Here is a 24,485-nt window from a genome sequence, read left to right on the forward strand (position 1 = left end):
TCTTTATCCCTTTGCGGGCCTATGTCGAACTGGATTTGACATTGTAAAAATGCAATTGAGGTCCTGTGTCGGACATAGACATAGTCCGACATTTCTTTAAACGCATCTTTTGTATTGAAAAAAATTATTCTCTTCCGGAAAATGCTAAGCACAGGCTTCAGCAGCCTTTGAAACATCGTGATAAGTTGGAAAACACTCGAAACTTATGGGCTAACCCCCCCCGAGAGTGTCTGGAGTCAGGAAGTGATAGAGAGAGACATGCAGGCTTTCACTGCAGGCTAAACATGACGCGTCAGCATCACAGAGTCAGAAAACAGCACGCATATCTGCACAACTGTTACACATGTTAGAATAAGCAGACCGTGAAGTAAATAGTTATTTAGATGGAGGCAGAAATGAGACTACATTCTTATGCAAAACCTACAGTAGAAAGACTGTCTTACACCAAGATGAATGCTTCAAGAAGCATAATACACAGCAAAAACACAGATAGACCATTGAGCATTGCATCACAATTGTACATTATATATAGCTTTCAGGTGATTGTTTGTTATAGCATATTTTTGTGCATTTTACATATTTCTCTTTATTTTTTGTTTTCAAACCTCTGCACATGTAAATAGTTGTAAATATTGATGTAAAATATTTTAGGTAATTTATTGCCAGAAAACATTTTTTTTTTAACCGTTTTGCACTTTTTTAAATTCATTTGCACCCGGAATAAGAGTCAAAAAATGACTAATAAAAGGCTTTTTTTCAAAATGTTTGCAATATTTTCAAATGTGAGGGTGTCCTTTGGAATAATACTGCTTTTGAATTATTTTTTGAAAAAAAAGTTGAAGTTATTTCAACTTGAACAACACATGGTCTGAAATGTAATTTTCTTCACAAAATTAAATTGGACCTGTGCAACCTGACACCTACAAAATAATTGGACTGCAAAGGGTTAAGTACTGTTGGAAATATACCATCTGGCCAATCAAGCAAACAGAGATGAAACTAGTCGTGGTCGGTAATTTGGTTAGAAAGTCAGGCCATCAGGCAAACAAACTGTATTTGGGAATCTAGGAAACGTAATACAGGGAAACCCAGCAAGGGTCAAAACACTATTGGGGCAATACAAGTAGAAAAGGATCAGAAATTACATGGGAGAGTAATCAAGACTTTGTAAGGATGTCTGGGAATGGAAGCATATAAAAACTGATGGAAAGGGCAGGGTTAACTGGGGACAGGTGTGATGAATGATATGATATGAGGGAATGAACTGATCAAATGAAATGTTAGCAGCAATCCAAACATGGACAACAGTGACCTCTGGTGGTAAACTGAGGCTTTCAGATCATTATTGTCTATGTGAGAGCAGTTCTGATGTCCCGGAGTGCAGCTGGAGATCATAGCCAGAGTCCCAGACCAGGATGGGCGGCTTCAGCACTGAGGGCCCAGATCTGTAGGATTGCCCAGAGTAGCCAAACAGCAGGAAGCAGCTCTCAGTAGGGATGGCGGGCAGTTCCCTCTCTATTCCTGCTCACATGTGTATAGGATGTGGATTGTAAAACTGAAGCAGCAGCACTAACAGCTGATGGGTTGAAATACAGACTTAGAATCTGAAGCAAAGGACTGATGTCAGGGGGTTCAGAGGCACTAGAAACAGTCCATGTGTCTTCCATTGTGTTTCATTTGAAAGGGGTAGAGCTGTGTATTACTCAGTCGTGCTGTTGTAAGAGGAATCTTTGCACTCATGATTGTCAGATAATCCACATAACATTTTAAATGAACCTCACACCCTCATCTCTATAGGATTCTTTTCTGATGGAAAACACAGCCAGTCACTTTGCAAAAATCACTATTCATTTGATGTGAAACTAATCTCATGTGATTATATTAGTAGAATATGAAATCTGAGCTTCTGTTGTGAGAAACAGAGAGAGCGTTATCTGGGATTCCTCCGCAATCAGAGAACAATTGTTAGAACTGAGAACAGCAGGGCTGGAGTCAGGACTGCAGCTGGATTAGGGGACCAGCTCTGTCATTTCTGTCTTTAACTGTTTTACAGCTGCTGTAGAGGAAAGGTCACCTGAAAAGTACATATTCATACAATTTAAATTGAGCTGGGAAGCGGCTCGGAATTACTGCAGAGCAAATCACTCAGACTTGGTCACAGTGTACAATAAAGAGCAGCAGGACCAGCTTCTATCACTGACAAATAATACTAAAGAAACTGGAGCCTGGATTGGGCTGGGTCCCAAATCAGAGAGCGCCTCCAAAGGGCAGACTGTTGGCTACTCCAACTGGACACAAGGGCATCTGTGTGTGACCCTGGACTCAGAGGGACAATGGGAAGAGAGAGACTGCGGGGAGAGCAACTACTTCTTGTGTTGCACCTCAGGTAGACACAGATCTCTGCATTATATAGTAAATATGAATGAGCCATAAGCAGATTAATACATTTGCCCATTTATAAAATGTATTTAACCACATACAAAAAAATCATTAAAATAATTAATGGTTGAATTATATCAATATCTAATCAGAGTTTCTTTCAGAGTGGCAATACATTTAAAAAATATTTAAATGGAAAGAACATAATTAAGGTCATTTCCCATGAAAATTAAAAAAAAAACATAAATACAAATAAAGTGAAAGAGGTTTTTGTGATCTTACCTTTGAATAAATTTGATTAAACGTCTGTGTGGGTATTTTAAGATACGACAGACACTGACTGAATTGCAGTTTGGAAATAACCTCCAGACATGTTCTGTATCTCAGAAAACCTTAACATCACCCTGATTCAGGAAAACAAGACCTGGCCTCAGGCACAGAAACACTGCAGAGAGAAGCACACAGAGCTGCTCAGTGTGAGGAACCAGAGTGAGAATGATGAGATCGCAAATACGATCACAAATAAGACAGCGCAGGGTGTCAGGGTGTGGCTGGGTCTGTACAACGAGCAGTGGAATTGGTCAGCCCAGGGGACGGCTTGCTTCAGGAACTGGGCAGAAGGGAAGCCGGCTGGAGACGAGTGTGTGGGGGTGATGGTGAATGGGACACTGAGAGGACAATGGACTGACGCCAACTGCACTGAGGAAAGGCCCTTCATATGTCATTATGGTGAGTACAGCTCTGCTCTTATATTGGCTTTTCTACCTGATGAAACTGATGGGAAACATTCCCTCTTGTGGGAGACCATATGAGGTGCATGTCCTGAGTGGGGTTCTGGGGAAGCCCACACTGGAACATTTAACAGGCATTTCTTTGGTTCTTGGACTGAATAGCCTGTGAGTATCATGGTGAATGAGCTAACATTTTCTCCTGAAACATGTAACCTTTCTAATGCTTCCTCTTCTCCTCCCCCTCCACCCCTCCCATTTCCAAAGATGTTTTCTTCCTAATCGAGGAGCCAAAGATTTGGTTTGATGCCTTGACTCTCTGCCAGTCTAACCAGTCTGAGCTGGCTGAAATACACAGCTCTGAAGAGCAGACACAGATTCAGGACTTGGTTAAAGGCAACCACCCAAGCCTGGTCTGGCTGGGCCTGAGAAAGAGCCGGATCTGGGGTTTCTGGTTCTGGGTGAGCGGAGAGACTCTGACCTACAGGAACTGGAGTGGTGGGGAGGCCCCCCAAGACCTACAGGACAAGCACTGTGCTGCCCTGGACAGAGAGACAGGCTCCTGGTATGGCCACGACTGTGAGGACGAGCTGAGCTTCATCTGCAGAAGAGGTACTGAACTGGCTCCTCAGGGTTAAAGTGTTCATATACTTGGGATTTATTTAAGGGTACAATTATATACTATTTATGTCATGAATATGATGTAATCCATGCATTCAAAACTTCAAGCCTTCAGTGACATCATCTTACCATTATTCAATAGGGTACCTTTTACAGATAATTTTTAAATGTATCAGTTCATAGAACTGTGTATGTTTACACTGCCAAAGAAATGGAAATGTTTCAAAACAAATCTTTAATACAATGGTTAACGTTTCATCAAGGTGTCTGAATTATGTTATTATATGTAATAAACAATCATAATTAAACAAGAAGGGGAGGTGCACATCAGTATAACACATCTGCAGTTATTAATTGTGACTAGTTTTTTATTTTGTACATACTGATATGACTGTGTGAGACTGTGTGGATATCTGTATGAACTTTGGACCAGAATTGTCTTTGAAAGAGATACTTTAAACTACAAGTTTCATCTTTCGAAGAGAGTCTGCGGTTTGTGTTTCTCTTCCTCTCTGGACAGAGCAGTGACAGTGCTGGAACTTCTCAGTAGGATGTGTAGCTCACCACACCTCAGCACCACACCTGCTGTACCCCAGGACACAAACTGCAGCAAACAGCTGTTGACACTATGTCTCTGGAGTTAGTTCTGCTTTCCTTTGTTCACTACACTCTACCATGAATACAGAACGATCTACATATCCATCATGGTACACCAGGGGATGAAGTTCCAGTGCAGATAAGCACAGTATATGCATGTTGAACGCCTGGGACTGCATTGTAAAGTGATGTTAAAACCACATTGAAACCATGTTCAAAGAGGAAGAATCCTGTGCTACATTTACCGGGGTACATTTGTTTACTCTGCGTGTGCCTGAAGGTGCTGTGTGTCCAGAGCTCCTCCTGATTCTCTGTGTCTTTCTCCCTCAGAGTGAGCAGAGTGCCCCCTGTGGGTCACAGAGCAGCTGAAACGCAACTGCAAGAGCACCGGCTTGGAATCATTGTGAAGAACAACTAGAGTCAGACTGGCCCACTTCACAACACCCTTCAACTCACCTTACATTAGAGTAGGAGACAATTGAACCACTTTAAATAAGGAAGACTATCTAAATGTGTAGATAGATAAACACGAGTTTGTGTATGTAACCCAGGCTGTTTTGTTCTGATAAAATTATTTCCAGTAAATGTATCAGCTTAGCTTAATAGCTTATTTTACAGCATTTTATATCATACATTTTGTATATACTGCGGAATTCGGTCTTTCACTCGTGTGGAACTCATGTCATAGGTATGATCATTGTATGTGAACCAGATATTTTACTTAGGGGCTTATTTTTAGGGGCTTTTTCCCCCTCCCATGTATCTCCCCTGTCTCTCTTTCATTTGGTTTTAATTTCTTCTCTGTGATGTCATCTATGTGTGTGTGTGTGTGTGTTCCCTCCAATGTTTATAAAGCACCCCAGTTAACCAAATAACATTGTGACAACTTTGTAAAATACATGCGTTTGAATACATGAATATAATGTTTTGGATACACAAACTTGTAGAATCCAGGTGATGTGGTCAAGACATTGTAGTAACGGATATAAATTGACTTGTATACACAGGTAATCCTCGAATAGTGTGATAGTTACGTTCCTGGAAATCGCTACTTTAAGTGAAATCACATTATTAGAAACCTGTGTAAATGTTACGAAATATCAGTCAAGTACATAATGCCAACACAAAGTTGATATTAAAAAGTAAATTAGAATCACAGATTGCACGCAGAGCCACAATAACTGTATTTCACTTTATGGTTAAGGCTATATAAAGATATCAAAATATGTCCTGGAGTTGTTTCTGGGGGATATAATTTGGCTAAAATGAACCAAACGATGATGGGAGTTTTGGAGCAGGTACCCCTCTGTGATGCAGGGAGTCATGTACAAACTGCCCTGTTGGGATTATGGGCAGTAAAGTGCGTTATTCAAGGACTACCTGTAACTATAGTCCAGGAATGATATAGACAAGTACAAAATACGGGGAATAAAATGTTAAATGAATCACATTAGACAACATGCTTATGTTGTAAGTCGCCTGGATAAGGGCATCTGTCAAGAAATAATAATAATAATAATAATAATAATAATAATAATAATAATAATAATAATAATAATAATATAATAATAATAATAATAATAATAATAATAACATGTTGTGTGTATGCATGGAGTGATAGCATTATGGCTGGTATACTGAACTGGCAGAAATTGACCTATGAAATGTGCAGACAATCTTACTGTGCAATGATCGGCAACATTAACAACACAATAAGATCAGCATTGAGCATATAATGTGCTACATAGTGCTGATGTCATAGGCCTACATTTCAAAACCAAACTACAACCTCAAACACAATGTTGCCAGACCTTAATGTGTTTGCTCTGCGTCTCTCTTAATTAAGATTATATTTTTTATGTGAGGGGGAAAAAGTTAATTTTGGTGTAGGGACTACAAACTGTCATTTCTATATGTCAATAATCACCTGTATACTATATCATTCATAGTTTAAAACATTATTGTTATTCTGACTTTTCTTCCACAATTTCATAAAAGAGCTTTGAGTCATTTTAGTTCTTGACTTTCTTGCATTTTTGTGATACTGAGAGTATTTTTTCCTCCATCATTAAAATCTGCATTTGCAGTACATGTATATTCCTTTCAAATGCAAAGACAATAACCAGTGTCTTTACTGCACTGGGGGATGAATACAAGTTGGAAGGATACACAAAGTTTAGGAGAGGGGGTGGGGTAGCATTATATGTGAAAAATGACATTGAGGCAGAAGAACTTGTATTAGATCCCAGTAATGGAATAGAATCTTTGTGGGTGAAACTTTTGGACAATAGATCTGGAGGATTAGCGGTAGGAGTGTGTTACAGGCCACCAAACTCAGATATTCAGAAAGATGCTGCATTGTACAGTGTAATCAGGACTGCATGTAGCAAGGATGTGGCTGTTATAATGGGGGATTTCAATTTCCCAAAGCCCAGTGGGGACTACAGAAGCAGAAATAGAAATGGTTGAGATGGTAAATGACTGCTTTCTAACTCAATTTGTCAGGGAACCAACCAGAGAGAGTGCATGCATTGACTTGAACTTTTCAAATGACCAAGACAGAGTCAGGGGGACAGTAGTTAGAGAACCAATGGCAAATTGTGATTACAATATGGTTAGCTTTGAGGCATTCTTTCAAAAAACAAAGTCCAAGTCTAAAACAATGGTCTACAATTTTAGAAAAGCAAACCTTGAAGGTATGAGACGACACTTAGAAGAGGTAGACTGGAGCACACTGGATACAGAGTCAGTTGAAAATGGATGGGTATATTTTAAGAATATACTACTTGAGGCTCAGGAGCAATTTGTACCAAAACTTAGCAAATTGAGGACCAAAAAACACTGGCCAAAATGGTTTAATAGAGGTATGCAAAAAAATATAAAGAGAAAGAAAATGTTGTATAGCACATACAAAAGGGATGCTGACGAAACAAAATACATAGAATATGTTGAGCTGCAAAGAGATCTTAAGAAAGGGATCAGGAAAGCAAAGAGGGAAATAGAAAGAAACATTGGAGCTTGGAGCTAAAACTAATGCAAAGAGTGTTTTTCAATATTACAACAGCAAGCGGTCAATAAAGGAGGAAGTGAAACAGATCAAGGGCAAAAATGGAGGTATCTTGGAAAACGAACAAGATATTCTAAATGAGTATTTCACAGAGGTTTTTACGAAAGAAAAGACAGATAACATGCCACAGGTTGACAATCAGTCCAGTCAAACCCTAAGAGAGATCAGGATAAATGAGGAGGAGGTACCAAAGGGACTAGCAGAATTATAAACAAATATTTCCAACAGTACTTAAAGAAATGAGGGAAATTATTTATAGGCCGCTAAGTCGATTTTTCCAAATGACACTTAGAACAGGGGATGTGTCAACTGACTGAAAGACAGCAAATGTCATACCAATCCACAAGAAAGGGGACAAAACTGAGCCAGGAAATTACAGACCAATCAGTCTCACCTGCATCACCTGTAAAATGTTGTAAAAAATGATTAGACAGAAAATAGAGGAGCATCTTAATGAAAACCATATTCTTGGAGATAGTCAACGTGGGTTTAGATGAGGCAGATCATGTCTTACTAATTTATTAAAAAAAATTGAACATGCAACTGCAGCTGTAGATCACGTGAAGCTTGTGATATGATATACTTAGATTTTCAAAAAGCTTTAGATAAGGTTCCACACCAAAGACGGATCCTCAAATTGGAAGCTGTAGGCATTCAGGGTAATGTAAGTAGATGGATTATGAACTGGTTGATGTATAGGAAACAGAGGGTGTCGATTAGAGGAGTCGCTTCTAACTGGAGTGAGGTTGTTAGTGGAGTTCCACAGGGATCAGTACTAGGGCCTTTGCTTTTGCTAATCTATATTAATGATCTGGACTCTGGGATAGTTAGCAAACTTGTCAAATTTGCAGATGATGCTAAAATAGGTGGCTCAGCAGATACAATCTCGGCAGCACAGGCTATTCAGAGGGACTTGGATAATATTCAGTTGTGGGCCGACACCTGGCAAATGAAATTCAATGTGGATGAGTGCAAGGTATTACATGCAGGTAACACAAATGTCCACTATAATTACACTAAGGGAGGAATAGAACTAGATGAAGTAACGCATGAGAGACCTAGGAGTCTATGTGGACTCCTCACTTTCTCCATCCAAACAATGTGGGGAAGCAATAAAAAAGGCAAACACAATGCTAGGGTATATTGTCAAAAGTGTAGAATTGAGAACAAGGGCAGTGATGTTCAGACTGTACAATGCAATAGTTAGAGCTCATCTGGATACTGTGGACAGTTCTGGGCACCACACTTCAAGAAGGATATTGCTGCTCTAGAGGCAGTTCAGAGGAGAGCAACCAGACTTATTCCAGGTCTGAAGGGAAAGTCCTACTTGGAGAGACTGAGGGAACTGAACCTTTTCACCCTGGAACAGAGGAGACTACGTGGGGACTTGATCCAAGTCTTCAAAATCATGAAAGGCATCGACCACATCAAACCAGAGGAGCTGAAAAGTTGGGAACATTTAAAAATAGACAGGATAGGATCCTTGGATCACTTAGATATTAATGAACACCAAACAAGCACGATGGGTCGAATGGCCTCCTCTCGTTTGTAAACTTTCTTATGTTCTTAAGTTCTTATGCACACGGGGACAAAAGCAGACTCAGATTGACGTGCGAGAGACACACGTCCTGTCAGTCAATGGGACAGCCAATGAGAAGAGACCTCAGACTCTGCTCAGCCAAGGGGAGGGGGGGATTATATTAAGTTATCTTATTGTATGGATGTTGTCTGTTATTGTATGTCTGTGTTATGTAATTGTGTGTGTGTGTGTGTGTGTGTGTGTGTATATAATGTGTGCTTCAGGTAATTGTCAATGATGTAGCAGTGAGAGGAAAAACAACCTAGGCACTGCACAGAGTGAGAAGCTGTCAGGGCTGGAACAGTGAAGACTGAAGAGAGGAGGATCCAGTTGCGTTGTCTAGAAAGCCAAGAGGGTTGTATCAAAGAGTAGTTGGGGTCACAGAAGGTTAGTCAATCGATCGGGCAAACAACGATACAGTAAAAATAAAGGCTGTAAAGGTCGGTACACTGGAAACACGATAATAGACATAAAGCTCTGCATTGCTGCAGGTAGGCAAGGCAAGACTTTGTGTTTGGCAGAGGGAACAAAGGAGAATATATGTGTTTTAATGAGTGTGGGAATTGGAAACAGGTAGAGATGATTAATAAGACAGCGGTGATGATAATTGAATAATGGAGTGATCATATGTCAAGCCAAATTATAATTTAGAGATATCTCTAAATAATTTAAAGATATCTGCAAATCATTTAGAGATATCTTCAAATATTTAAAGATATCTCTAAATAATTTAAAGATATCTACAAATCATTTAGAGATATCTTTACATGATTTCAAGATATCTCATTTAAAAGCACATTCAGAGATATATTTAAATTGTTTCAAGATATCTTTAAATGATTTAGAGATATCTCTAAATGATTTACAGATATCTCTAAATCATTTAAAGGTATCTGCAAATCATTTAGAGATATCTTAAAATGCCTTCCTGTTCATTTAGAGATATCTGCAAATCATTTAGAGATCACTTCCTGTGGGTTAATGACAATTCGTCGTCCCCATCATTATATATTCTCCACTTGAGCATTTGTAACCATGAGTGCATTCACTTATTGTAGACTCATAGAACACACATATGTGTATATATAGAGAATTATTAGTATTGTAGCGACCTCGCCTTTTTAAAGGTTGCTAATGAAATAAAGCACTCGTGACTGAGTTTTTCCAAAACAAAAACTGTGATTTATTGATCTGGCACAGAGGTACTTCTCTTTCCCCTTTTTCCCCCTCAGATTTTCTCTAAACACACAGATGATCCTCTCCATTAAACTCCCGCTCCACTCAAACTCTAACCTGTCACCATGCCCTTATATATTCCCCTGTCTGGTGACTCCCTCCCGTCCAATTACCGCTGTACCACCCCGAGACGGGGGGAGCCACACAGACACACTTACCCACAAATATCCCTCCCTAACCCTTCAAAACAATGCCCCACACGTAACACACATTCACACTCATGCACACATGCAAGTAGACAGACAGAGTCCCCGAACTGACTCACCCACCCTCCACACACTCTTTTACACCCTCTCCCACTCCTTTGGGTTGCCCTACTGGCACATTCACACAGACACCCGCCAGGATCGCTACAATATTAGTATTTCTTATCCAGGTCGACTTACAAAATATAATATAGTAGGCTATAGTAGGCCTTAGTGCCAATTGGGCATCATTTAAATGCCATGGCCTACCTGAGCATTGTTTCTGACCATGTCCATCCCTTTATGACCACCATGTACCCATCCTCTGATGGCTACTTCCAGCAGAATAATGCACCATGTCACAAAGGTTGAATCATTTCAAATTGGTTTCTTGAACATGACAATGAGTTCACTGTACTAAACTGGCCCCCACAGTCACCAGATCTCAACCCAATAGAGCATCTTTGGGATGTGGTGGAACGGGAGCTTCGTGCTCTGGATGTGCATCCCACAAATCTCCATCAACTGCAAGATGCTATCCTATCAATATGGGCCAACATTTCTAAAGAATGCTTTCAGCACCTTGTTGAATCAATGCCACGTAGAATTAAGGCAGTTCTGAAGGCGAAAGGGGGTCAAACACAGTATTAGTATGGTGTTCCTAATAATCCTTTAGGTGAGTGTATATATATAAACGTAATTATTTGGTTTATTGTTTCAAATAAATGTATCGAGTAAAAACAATAATTATAATAAATAATACAAAAGTGTGTGTGTATGCTATATGTAAATTTCTTACGTGTACATTATTATTATTATTATTATTATTATTATTATTATTATTATTATTATTATTTAAATAAAGTTCCTGGAATTAAACAGTATCAGAGTAGAAATAACAATTGGAAGGCGATTAATAAGGATTTAAAATTATCCTAATTAGAATTGCGTTTCAATAATAGGGTTGAGGTAACATGAACTAGTAGCAAATCAGACAGCAAGGCAAATCCACTCAGTAGTATCCAGTTACAGTGGATCATTATTCGAATTCAGCCAAACTTAATGTAAGAAATCAATAATAATAATAATAATAATAATAATAATAATAATAATAATAATAATAATGTACACGTAAGAGAATTATATATACCAATCGGAAATCGAACCCGGTTCACAGTGCTATTCCCTAACCACTGCGCGAACTGACGCATAGCGTTTGTACGAAACCTATTTTAAGTAGCGTGCAGCTGTTGTGGCTAATTGTATAAAATGTAATTATTGGGATTATTGTTTCAAATAAATGTATGCAGTAAAAACATTAATTATAATAAATAATACAAAATAGTTGTGTGTGTGTGTGTTTGTATATGTGTGTATATATATATATATATATATATATATATATATATATATATATATATATATATATATATATATATATATATATATATATATATAGCCTGCTATATTATATTTATGGAACTCGCCCTGGATAAGGGCGTCTGCTAAGAAATAATCATCATCATCATAATACTATATATACACATATGTGTGTTCTATGAGTCTACAATAAGTGCATGCAGACATGGTTACAAATGCTCAAGTGGAGAATATATAATGATGGGGACGAGAATTGTGATAAACCCACAGGAAGTGATTTGCAGATATCTCTAAATTGTTTGCAGATACCTCTAAATGATTTTCGTGTAATTTTAAGTCAAATATATGTATATGTTAATGAGTTTGGCAGATTTGGTTTGCCAAATTAACATTTACAGATATCTCTAAATGACTTAGAGATATCTGCAAATCATTTAGAGATATCTTTAAAAAGCACCTTATTAAGATATCTCTAAATGATTTGCAGATATCAATACATTATTTAGAGATATCTCTAAATGATAATTTGGCTTGCCATATGATCAGAGGTCTGGAACAGTTTGAGGAAAGTGTGGCTAGGGTGGCCTCTAGTGGTGACACCGGGGAACAGTCAGGGCGCAGGTGTTACAGAAACAGAGCATTATCTGAGAATAAACTAAATCACACACACAAAAACCTAGACTTCTTGAGACTTGTACGATGCTGGTTCATCTTATCTTTTACGTAGTGATAAAATGGGAGGACCATTTGGAAAATACAAATTCAGCATGTTTAAACTGTTTTTGAACTTTGAGCTTCTCTCAAGTGCAAACAGGAACAAACAAGCTGTGCAATAAAAGCTGTAACTGGAAATGTCAGCAGCAGAGAGAGAAGCCCATCTTTGTTCAGTACTGGTGCTGATTTGCATACCTGTGTAAAGAGAGACACAGGGAGTCAATGATTAGAGACAGATCAGAGTGTCAACCCCATACTGCTGGACACACTGACAAATAGAGACAACACACCGACACTGACAGGTATGTGTCTACTTCTAATTCATCATTAGCAGTAGTACCAGTTGCAGCAGAACTAATAGTAGTAGTAGTAGTAGTTGTTGTTGTCATTAGGCAGATAATTGTACTACATTAGTATATTATGAATGTAACAGCAAATTGCTGGAAGTCTGAAAATACATGTTGCTATACAAAGAAAATAGATAAATCTAAGAAATGGTTCTATAATACATAAGAGTGTGTCAGTATTAGCACTTTTGGGATTAGGTTATTTCCACTTGCAGCTAATGCTGGTTGTGGCCAGAGGTGTTGGGGGGGGTAGTATTTGCTTCTGCTTCTGGTTCGCAGTCAGTTTTGTTAGAAAAATAACCTTTAAGGACATGGATAAGAACCATTTTTCATTTTCACTTTCAGTGTGTTTGATTTACACACATGATTGTGTTTGTAAACATACATACTTAACGTATAACATATATCATTGATCTTGTCAGTAAGTGAAGAGGAACACTAATTTCAGAGTATCTGATTTTCTGTGTGAAGTAGAAGCAGGGAGGCAGGGGGAGCTGGGGAGTGGAAGGAAAAGGATGAGGGGCAGAGAGGGAAAGAGAGGAGGGGAGGGGGAAGGAAGCTGAGGAAGGAGAAAAATAGAGATAAGGGAGTGAGAGGATAACTGACTGTACTTTGTATTTACAACTTAGGTAACAGGATGAAATTATGAATTATAAATTATTATTGTTACTGATACTACTACAGTTATTTATTTATTTTGTATTAAAGTTTCAGTGAAAATTATAAAACAATAAAAATGCCAAATCAAATCAAATGGTAGCAGGTTTACTGTTTGAGAGAGTATGTGTTCTAGCATAACATGGAACACATAAAACACATTTTGTTGGCATTTGGTAAACATCTGTATCTGTTGAAATAATGTAGTCATTTAATAAATAGTTATTTCAAGTGTAAAAACTGAGTTTCTCTGTCACTTCACAGATCATGTCATCCTTCCTCCTTAAATGCTTAATCATCCTGTACTGAAATTTAGGGGAATTACAAAAATGTTTAAACAAGTGTAAAAAGACAGTTATTAAAGCCTACAAACCATATCAAAATTATTATTATTATTATTATTATTATTATTATTATTATTATTAACAAGATCATCACATGTGTTTTAGTATTATACACTCTACATAACTGTGTGTACATTAATCTTCACTGGGTCCTTGTTCTGATTGTGACTCTCCTGTGTGTCCAGAGGCAGAGCTGAGCCCAGAGAGAAGAGACCATGCGTCTGTGGAGGGGAAGGGGCGGCTCATCCTCCTGCTGACAGGTGAGCTCTGGATGTGTCTGCAGTGATCCTTCTCCACAGCACAGCTGCTCTGATAATGCCCAAGCACTGCTCTCAGGATTAATGATTACAGCGACTGCAGCACAATCAGTTGTTTCTCCTTGGAAAATGCGCTGATTTCAGATTAACAGGATGAAATGGACACAGATCTGTCCTTGCAGAAGCACAGGGAAGCCATTTGGATTGAATTGTGCAGCAGTCTAGGCTTCACACATTTTGTTCTGCAGATGACAGTTGTGCAATTTGAAGGTTGATCGAGATTTCATATGGATCCACAAGCACGTGCAGTTTTATTGCCACTGCATCAACCATCGCAGTCACTCATCATATCAAAACTATCAGTACAAACCTGAGCATTTATTAGCCAGAAGTGCCAGTAAATATGGGCAATACAGTTACCCATGTGACACATGTTTGATATGTCCTCCCCTGAGTGAAATTTGAAGTTTGTGAAGTGGGATAATGACTTATGAACTTAACAGTGTTAACAGTGCATTTATTTACACGAGGGATGTGCTTTTGAAACACAACTGATACATGCAGTTGGTTGGGGTTGCAGTACATGTGTTAAGAGAAAAACAGACAGATGAAAGGATTTAATGGTTTTGATTTTTGCAAGGCCTACCTTGCATACACATACAAAATACAATACAACCACAAGAACAATAACAATAATTTGACTTTATTTTTGTAATTACAGCTACTGCAGTTGTTCCTTTTTGTCAGTAAGTGTCACTGTGGGTTAATACATCCTCAGAGCATTCAAGAATATTTGTTGTATTATTAGAGTATTATATTTTCCTATATGTCTGTTTGCGCAAATGCTATACTGAGTGAATCCTGTGTCAGAATTATCCTCTTTGTGTTTCTGCTCCCAGTGCTCTGTCCTCTTGGATCCTGCCACTTCAGACAATTCTATTTTATAAACAAGACCCTGAACTGGACTGAAGCCCAGAGATACTGCAGAGACAATTACACTGACCTGGCCTCCATTGACAAACAAAAAGAACTAGATCAGCTCCTCAATGTCACACACAGTCCTGGCACAGAGACAGCCTGGATCGGGCTGCGCCGAGACTGCAGAGAGAACTGGCAGTGGTCTGACGGAGAAGAGCTGAGATTCACTCACTGGAAGAGTCACCTGCCCTGCACTGCTCTCAACACAGAGGGAAGCTGGGAGAACAGAAGCTGCCAGGAGACAAACTATTTCATCTGTGAGACACAAGGTAGGGCCACACTGAGCACAGAGGGTATATGTAGACTATGCCTGCGTCCCAAATTGCATACTTGCTCCCTACACCCTTTGACAAGTGTACACTTTGTGTGACGTTTACTGACCTCTGAGAGTGTGTATTTGAGTGAGGAGGGTGTAGGTGCAGGGCAAAGCTAAAATAGTTAAATGGGACACACTTCAACATCATCATTCGGTGCCTTTACCGGTGACCTGAGAAAGTACCTACACAATCTTTTCTTGTCAGATTGTAGTTTTAAAGAATGGAGACTGCATTAGCATTTGCACTGTTCCTCTTCCAAATAACTTTTTCAATGATTTAGGCAAGTAGTATCTGTACAAGATAATAATAATAATAAATAATAATCATAATATGAATAATAATGTGGAAATATATTGTTTATTTATATCACCTCCTAGTATTATACTTTTTTGCTGTACTTATATATATATATATATATATATATATATATATACTTGTATATTTAAATCATGATGATAGAATACGTTTATATTATCTATGTATGTATTATAATGTCCTTGATAAAGAATTTATCAATATCTACAACTGTCTAGCTAGCTATATTTACATTACATTTATATGCACCCATCTCTGCGAGTTCTGTGACTTCAGTGATAAAATACTTCCGCATAGGTACACTGTTTTGTACACTCAAAGTAGTGTAGTGTAGTGCCCAGAGTAGCCAAACAGCAGGAGGCAGGTCTCAGTAGGGATGGCGGGCAGTTCCCTCTCTATTCCTTATCACATGTGATAATCCACATAACAGTTTAACTGAACCTCACACCCTCATCTCTATAGGATTATTATCTGAGGGAAAACACAGTCAGTCACAAGTGTGCAATAATCACTATTCACTTGATGTGAAACTAATCTCATGTGATTATATTAGTAGAATATGAAATCTGAGCTTCAGTTGAGTTCCACAATGAGTGAGAAACAGAGACAGCGTTATCTGGGATTCCTCCGCAATCAGAGAACAAGTGTTAGAATTGAGACTGTTAGAACTGAGAACAGCAGGGCTGAAGTCAGGAGTGCAGCTGGATTAGGGGACCAGCTCTGTCATTTCTGTCTTTAACTGTTTTACAGCTGCTGTAGAGGAAAGGTCACCTGAAAAGTACACATTCATACAATTTAAATTGAGCTGGGAAGCGGCTCAGAATTACTGCAGAGCAAATCACTTGGTCACAGTGTACAATAAAGAGCAGCAGGATCGGCTTCTATCACTGACAAATAATACTAAAGAAACTGGAGCCTGGATTGGGCTGGGTCCCAAATCAGAGAGCGCCTCCAAAGGGCAGACTGTGGGCTACTCCAACTGGACACAAGGGCATCTGTGTGTGACCCTGGACTCAGAGGGACAATGGGAAGAGAGAGACTGTGGGGAGAGCAACTACTTCTTGTGTAACACCTCAGGTAGACACAGATCTCTGCATTATATAGTAAATGTCACATAACTATAACTACCTGCAGAAAGTGAAGCTGATAAAGGTGAGTGTGTGTCTCACAGAAGTCTAGGTGTCGTGCAGGTACTGAGAAGAGCTTTCAGATCGAAAGCGTTTTCATCGCAATGTATTCTAAAGCACAGAAAGCATTTATGTTCCAGATCAACAGAGAATCAATCTGGTATAAAGACTCGACAACTTCTATCACATCGCATATTAATGAGCCATAAGCAGATGCATAGAGTAATACATTTGCCCATTTAAAATATATTTTTAACCATGTTCTAAAAAATCATTGAAATAATTAATTGTTAAATTATATAAATATCTGATTGATTCAATGTCTCACCAATACTTAATCAATCTCTTGATTTTGTTTCTTTCACAGTGGAAATATATTTTGAAAATATTAAAATAGAAACAACATAATTAAGTTATAAGTTATGAAGTTCCATTAGAAAAAAACTTCATATAATTACACACTTCCATGGAAGATTTGAGTTCAAAATGAAAGAGGTTTGCCATCTTACCTTTGAAAAAATATGATAATATGACTGTATGGGTATTTTGAGAGATGATCACTGACTGAATTACAGTGTGGGAATAACCTCCAGACATCTTCTGTTTCTCAGATCGCCTTAACATCAGCCTGATTCAGGAAAACAAGACCTGGCCTCAGACACAGAAACACTGCAGAGAGAAGCCCACAGAGGAAAGGAGTGTGTGGGGGTGATGGTGAATGGGACACTGAGAGGACAATGGACCAACGCCAACTGCACTGAGGAAAGACCGTTCATATGTCACTATGGTGAGTACAGCTCTGCTTTTATATTGGCCTCTCAACCTGATTAAACTAATAAGAAAGAACACTCCTCTTATGGGATACCTGATGAGGTCCCCGAGTGCGGCTCTGGGGAAGCCCACACTGGAGCGTTTAACAGGCATTTCTTTGGTTCTTTGACTGAGCAGCTTGTGAAGATAATTTATGCAGATTGTTTCTCCTCAAGTGTGTCCTGTTCCTTATACACCTGTCCTCTTCTCCTCCCCCTCCACCCCGCCCATTTCCAAAGATGTTTTCTTCCTGATCAATGAGTCAAAGACTTGGTTTGATGCCTTGACCCACTGCCAGTCTAACCAGTCTGAGCTGGCTGAAATACGCAGCTCTGAAGAGCAGAGACATATTCAGGACTTGCTTAAAGGCAACCACTCACGCCTGGTCTGGCTGGGCCTGAGACAAAGCCGGATCTGGGGGTTCTGGTTCTGGGTTAGTAGAGACACTCTGACCTAGGGGAACTGGAGTGCTGGGGAGGCCCCCCAAGACCTACAGGACAACCACTGCGCTGCACTGGACACAGAGACAGGCTGCTGGTGTGACCACGACTGTGAGGACGAGCTCAGCTTCATTTGCAGAAGAGGTACTGAACTGAACATACTCTGGCTGGCTGGTAGTCCATGTCTTCAACAAGAGTTCAATCTAGAGTTCAACAAGCACTTTCCTTGAAAAACATTTCCATTATTTGAAGAAACAAAGTAACTTTTTTTTTTTTTTTTTTTTTTACATTTCTGGCATTCATATGTATAATTTCCTTGACACATTTTAAATCTAAAATAAAAAATAAAAAATAAAAAAACATATCTATTACTGTGCATATATATTTTGTATCTTTAAAGCAAAGGCCTCTTGGAACATGAAAGAGAACAGAAACTATTGCTCTTGAAAGCACGAGAGACAAAATAACTGCGTCAAGATGTGAAGCACAGAAGAAGTCGGTTTACTCTGCGTGTGCCTGGAGGTGCTGTGTGTCCAGAGCTCCTCCTGATTCTCTGTGTCTTTGTCCCTCAGAGTGAGCAGAGCGCCCCCTGTGGGTCACAGAGCAGCTGAAACGCAACCACAAGAGCGCCGGCCTGGAATCACTGCGGAGAACAACTAGAGTCTGACTGACCCACTTCACAACACCCTGCAACTGTCCTTACATTACATTAGCTTTGGTGAGACAGGTGTAAGAGTAGGAGACAATTTAACCACTTAAAAAAATATATATACATACACTATTTTCAGATTGATACATACTAGTACACTTGTATGCTGCCAGCCCAGGAATACAAAAGAAATAGAAAGGTACACAATATATAAAGCCTTCAACCCCAATCCCCCATTAAGTAAAAATGTAACACTCAAGTTTAGAAAGTTTGTGTTTTGGCCCATATTTCATAGATTTGGAGTCCCATGGAGTTGGGACCCATTATCTTGCTTAAATCAGTGACAAGATAACATATTGAGTTACAGTGTATTTATCAGCTCTGCTTTAAGGCTTTTCAACATCATTTTAGATCCTCAATTTTAATTATATTGAAAATGTATTTCACTTGTGTATGCAAAACATGTCACATGTATGATCTTTGTTTTCTTCTGTCAGATGGTAAGTTCATTTCTCATGTTTTTGCTTTTATCTTTGCCATCTGTTATTTTTGAGTTTTACTTTGATTTCTCCGTTTTCTTTCAATCAAATGTTTTTTCAAAGGTTGTGCGTAACTTTAAACTTCTGTTACAATGGTTATTTACAATGGTTTGATTTCTATTATGTAATTTAACATATACCTACCATTTAAATTGCTATAAAGATGTTCCATAATAAAACAATTTTGTAACTGGATTCTTTTATATTGACAAATGTAATTCTTTTAATTGAATTTCTTCCTCAAAGAAACATGATAAAAAGTGCTTTATATGATTTTAGGTGTTTTTATTTTCTTTGATGTTACCAAGAGATTTAATTGACCAAAAGTGAATGGACCTATTGAAGTTTATGTTATGGTGTTTATTGGCAGACGTAGTTTGCACAATAAGCAACTTAAGCATTACAAAAGTGCAACAACACAACATTACAATAAGTAAACATCAAAGTTCAATGAAGTAACAAGTGGAGGTATAATACAGCTATGTGCTAAAGGGAGAGAGGCATAGGAGAAATCACAGTAAAACACTAGAAGTTCCAACAATGTACAAGTTCTCAGAGGCATAAGGACCATGAACAGCTCGGGACAATAAGCTGCCACGTTAAGGTCATTCCTCCAACTAAGAGCAAGATTTCAAAAGGAGTGGGAACTGAAGGGAGGAGAGCAGAGAGGGAGTAAAGTTATTCTTCTGATCAGGTCAAAATGGTCAAAATGCTGAATGAGATGCAAGCCAAGATCGGGAGCCAGTGGTTGAGATTGAGATGATGTGAATGTATCCTGGAGATGACTGGAAGAAATGAGAGGGGGGTGGGGGGACATAAGAGTGAAAATAAAAGACCTGGGATAAACTGCATAGAAATGGTAGCAGAAGTCATGGGCTGTGATGAGGAGCCCCAGAGAGCACGTGTAGAGAGTGAGCAGGACGGGGCCTAGGACAGAGCCTTGGAGCACACCTGTTTGGAGAGGTTGTGGTGTGGAAAAATAAACCATGCCATGTCACTTGGTAGGTGCAGCCATTGAGGTAGGAAGAGAACAAGTTGAGAGTAATCTCACAGATTCCAAGATCAGCGATGGGAAGAGAGGAGGATGAAATGACTGAAAGTGTCAGCAGGGAGATCAAGGAGGATCAAGACAAAGGAGAGGAACGCTGCACGAGCAGAGATGAGGGAGTCAGTGACTGCATATAATTAACTGAAGGCTGCAGAGATTGTAAGACATCCAATCCAGTGACTCACCTCACCTCACCTCACCAGTCTTTCTCCTGGTGAAAAACTGCTCTCTGCAGTACAGCTTGGTGTCCTTGGGCAGTTAGGTCAAAAATATTTGGACAATGACACAATTGTCATCATTTTGTCTCTGTTTTCTTTCAAATCCCTTGTGGTGGTGTGTAATCAAGATTTGCTTTAAGTGTAGACTTTCATCTTTAATTTTAGGGTAGTTACATCCAAATTGGGTGAACAGTGTAGGAATTACACCAATTTGTATAAGTGGTCCCCCAATCTTAGGGGCTCAGAAGTAATTGGTCAAACTAACAATCATGAATTAAATTGTGAGTTTCAATACTTGGTTGCAAATCGTTTGCAAGACAGGCCTGGCAGAGCATCACCAGGGAAGAAACCCAGTATCTGGTGATGTCTATGGGTTCCAGACTTCAGGCAGTCACTATAAGAGGGCATGACTTGCACAATACAGGTACATTAACCCATGCAAGGATGGAATGGGATTTCCACCAATAAATTAAAACACTTGAATATAGTATTTCTGGGACTTACAATGTATATTCCTGGAGATTTACCTTGCAGTTTTTATATACGTACTTCAAGGGCTTGAATTTCAGAGCAAAGAAAAGTCAAGTTGATGGTCCATTACCAAAATTAAAATATTGATAAAAGTGTGCGCCCCGGTGCTGGAGGCATGTAGGGCAGTAAAGTACTGTACAGAAAAGTCAGGAACCTGGGCAAAATACGAGTGAGCTTCAGCCACCGCCTGAAAGCAATCAGGACTGCAGACTTGATATTACACAAATGTAACGCTGTTATATCTAAAGGAATCTATATGTCACCTAAGCTTAAATTTGACTGATTTGTGTCATAAGAAGAACAGAAAAATTATCAACCCCTTTCAGGATTTATTAATAAAAACAACATTTTGTACTATGTATTATGGGTGTGTTTAAAATATATTAACTTTAAAAGACAAAAACCAATACAAGCAAAGGTTAGCTCTAACGTGTGTGCGCGCAAGTGAGAGGTGTTGTGCTCTTAAATATTACGTCACAGTAATAGCATCGTATGACCGCTGCACTAGCGCACAGAGGAGACACTGCAGACACACACGACACAAGAGCCGCAGACAGACACGCAAGAGTGATCGCGTCAAATAAAAGGAAAAGGAAAAGGAAAGGAGAAATGGCGAGCCAGTCTCAGGGTATCCAGCAGCTGCTGCAGGCGGAGAAACGCGCCGCCGAGAAGGTGGCTGAGGCGAGGAAGAGTAAGAGACGGCGGCCGGGAGGTGGATGGGGGCCGCTGGCCCTGGCAGAGAGCGGCTGCAAGAGAGCAGCGCAGACAGGCGTGCAGGGGGGCAGTCGCGCTCGTGTCTGCGCAGATGTGCGCTGCTCCACCAATGGAAGCGGTGGGATTCTGCACATCTGCGCACATCTGCGCTACAGGAACGCGACCGACAATACTGAGCCAAATAACTGCTTCGTGTTTACCAGCTATGGATCACATCGTATGATTAATTTGTCTCCCTTTCTATTGTTTCGCTGCGATCGCCATTCAAAGCACTGCAGTGATGATGTATCAAACCGCATCTGATCACTGTGCTGCGCAGGAGCGGGTGGGGGGCGAGATGCATGCACTGAAATAAAACGGTAATATTAAATACGTTTCCTTGTTTTGGATAATTAAATAGCTGCATTTTATACGTATTTCCATTTTTCCCCAATCAGGTGATCCGTACAAGACGTTGTTTTACCCATTTAGAAAAAAAGCGATTTTCCAATACAATGAAAATGAACGTAGCTGAGAAAAATGCAACACATGCGACAAAGTGGACTAATATGCTAATTAAGATCCGGAACCGATTTAGTTAATATACGAGTGCATAATTTTCTGTATGTATGAATTATAAACAACGACCAGCCTGTGTGTGTGTGACTAGCACTGTTAAGTAATACTGATAGGTGTTCAAAAACACATATATTACATGTGTGCGTGGCCGTTTTGATCAAAGAAAGCTGGCTGATAAGAGTCAGTCAGTGCCTGGCTGTAATAACCACCTGCCTATATATCTATTAAGACAATGTTCAGTCAGTGTCTATATTAACCCCTCAGCTGTCAGACAGCACCTTTGTAAACTACCATGTCCAGTCCAGTCCTAAGAAACATCATTCTCTCTCTCTCTCTCCCTCTCCAGGAAAGACTCGCAGACTGAAGCAGGCAAAGGAGGAGGCCCAGGGAGAGATTGAACAGTACAGGGCAGAGAGAGAGAGGGAGTTCACACAGAAACAGCACACGGTGAGAGAGATTAATACAGACAATGACTGTGCATGGAGCATTTACTGGGGTCTCTGACGGGTTTAGACTGTGTAGGCTAGTGAAGGGTGTGAGTAAAGTAGTGTGTAACAGTGCATCAACGATTGTGCATTTATGGACTGCAGTCTCTGGTCATTGGTCTGCGTTCTCCATCTTCTCAATCAGCTTGTATCAACTCACCGCTCCTCCTCCTGCAGGTGCTGGGCTCTCAGGGAAACCTGTCCACTGAGGTGGAGCAGCAGACCAGGCAGAAGATCCAGAGCATGCAGAGCAGCTACCAGCGCAACCGTGAGAAGGTGCTGAGACAGCTGCTGTCCATCACCTGCCACCTCAACCCCCAGATACACTGCAACTACCAGATCACAGCGTAGGAACAGCCCCCCAACACAGACTCTGAAAACCACACAACACGGCACAGACACAAAAGGCACACCCTGCAGACACTCACTACACTGCATGTGTTTTAAAACGTACATCATTGCATAACAAGACAAATCACTACATAGATACGTACACACTAAAAACACAACCTCAGCCCGATACACTAGTTATCAGTTCAGAGATGGAGAGCACATTTAATTTCACACACAGCTACCAGATCTCTGCAAAGATGGACACACTGCAAATATTTGCTGCACACTCACCAAAAGTACACCCCCCAGCCAGACTAATTACATCACTGCATAGACTTACTGTAACTGTACCTTATATTACACCCCTCCCAGCACCAGATCTCTGCGTAGACCCAATGCAGGCACTTGCCCTCACTCCTGAACCCAGTCATTAACTCTGTCCAGCTTTGCAACATCGGCCTTGTGCGTTTGGCTCATTGTGGAGACAGTGTGCACGTGTGATCAGTGATAGTCATGTGCTTTTGATCTCAGTTATGCCATTAGCATGTCACTGCTTATTTAATGTACAGTGCAAAAATCAGGCGGATAGTCTTTCGGTAATGGGGCAATTTCTATGCCAGTGTAGTGGTGTCAGTAGTAGTTAGCAGCGGCAACAAAACAGTCCTAAAACCGATAATTAACCCTGGTGTGACCGCAGACATCTACACTAAATGTTGCAAATACATGCAGAGTCAGTCCTTTGAGGGTTTGTCATAGGTTGCAAAGCTAAAGGATATTTTTTTTTCCACCCCCCAAATAGTGCACATACACCAATCGCTGAATCTTGATTTAGCGTCAAAGTGGTTATAAATAAATTCTAAAGCCCAGATTGACTCCTAATAAGAGACAGACACTTCACACCATTGACAAATTCAGATTAACATCCTTTCCTTGCAGCTACTTACTCTCACCAAATTCTACACTGAACACTACTGCTGCCGCCCTTGAAAGTCCCATCTTCTACCCTCCACTGCAATTAATCACAGCTACATTTTCCCCTTTGCATGGCAGGGATTGCTAATCTATCCCTCAATTATCTGCCTGTCTGTATGGTAACCAGTTCAATAAAGTGGTGTACAGCACTCAGTGTAAAGTAGTGATGTATTAAGTGCTTGGTTCTGTAACCACGCAAAGTAACAAACAGCTCTTAAGAAGGATGTAAATAACTTAAATTGGTTGATCACACCTTTGGCAATAGTGAGGGGTCTATATTCTACTAGGACAGGAGCATTGGTATATTGAAGTGACTCCTGTCTAAAACTAAAACCTTGCAGCCTTAAAATGTAGATCTGT

The 24,485-nt window shown here is 39.8% G+C and overlaps 2 protein-coding genes across 2 annotated transcripts; both read left to right on the forward strand.

Moving 5' to 3' along the window:
* The first annotated feature begins 5,950 nt into the window (after window positions 1-5,950).
* LOC136772082 (secretory phospholipase A2 receptor) lies at window positions 5,951-17,966 on the forward strand. The gene is made up of 6 exons (XM_066724774.1): window positions 5,951-5,957; window positions 14,020-14,094; window positions 14,991-15,338; window positions 16,452-16,778; window positions 17,440-17,615; window positions 17,878-17,966. The coding sequence occupies exons 1-5, from the start codon at window positions 5,951-5,953 to the stop codon at window positions 17,538-17,540; spliced, it is 858 nt and encodes a 285-aa protein (XP_066580871.1). The 3' UTR covers window positions 17,541-17,615; window positions 17,878-17,966.
* Window positions 17,967-21,544: 3,578 nt separating this feature from the next.
* On the forward strand, window positions 21,545-24,274 carry LOC136772035 (V-type proton ATPase subunit G 2). Its single transcript, XM_066724707.1, has 3 exons — window positions 21,545-21,754; window positions 22,682-22,782; window positions 22,998-24,274. Exons 1-3 carry the CDS (start codon window positions 21,556-21,558, stop codon window positions 23,169-23,171), a joined length of 474 nt encoding a protein of 157 aa, XP_066580804.1. The 5' UTR covers window positions 21,545-21,555; the 3' UTR covers window positions 23,172-24,274.
* The last annotated feature ends 211 nt before the right edge of the window (window positions 24,275-24,485 follow it).

Source organism: Amia ocellicauda, chromosome 15 (genome assembly GCF_036373705.1).
Source record: "Amia ocellicauda isolate fAmiCal2 chromosome 15, fAmiCal2.hap1, whole genome shotgun sequence".
Classification (NCBI taxonomy): Eukaryota; Metazoa; Chordata; class Actinopteri; order Amiiformes; family Amiidae; genus Amia; species Amia ocellicauda.

Excerpts from the sequence above, each read along its gene's own strand:
- LOC136772082 (XM_066724774.1), top strand. Across the intron at positions 14,095-14,990 it reads GCTCATCCTCCTGCTGACAG|TGCTCTGTCCTCTTGGATCC; the intron begins GTGAGCTCTGGA and ends TTCTGCTCCCAG. Across the intron at positions 15,339-16,451 it reads TTTCATCTGTGAGACACAAG|CTGCTGTAGAGGAAAGGTCA; the intron begins GTAGGGCCACAC and ends ACTGTTTTACAG.
- LOC136772035 (XM_066724707.1), top strand. The coding sequence starts at position 21,556 with ATGACCGCTGCACTAGCGCACAGAGGAGACACTGCAGACACACACGAC. Across the intron at positions 21,755-22,681 it reads GGTGGCTGAGGCGAGGAAGA|GAAAGACTCGCAGACTGAAG; the intron begins GTAAGAGACGGC and ends CTCCCTCTCCAG. Across the intron at positions 22,783-22,997 it reads TCACACAGAAACAGCACACG|GTGCTGGGCTCTCAGGGAAA; the intron begins GTGAGAGAGATT and ends CTCCTCCTGCAG.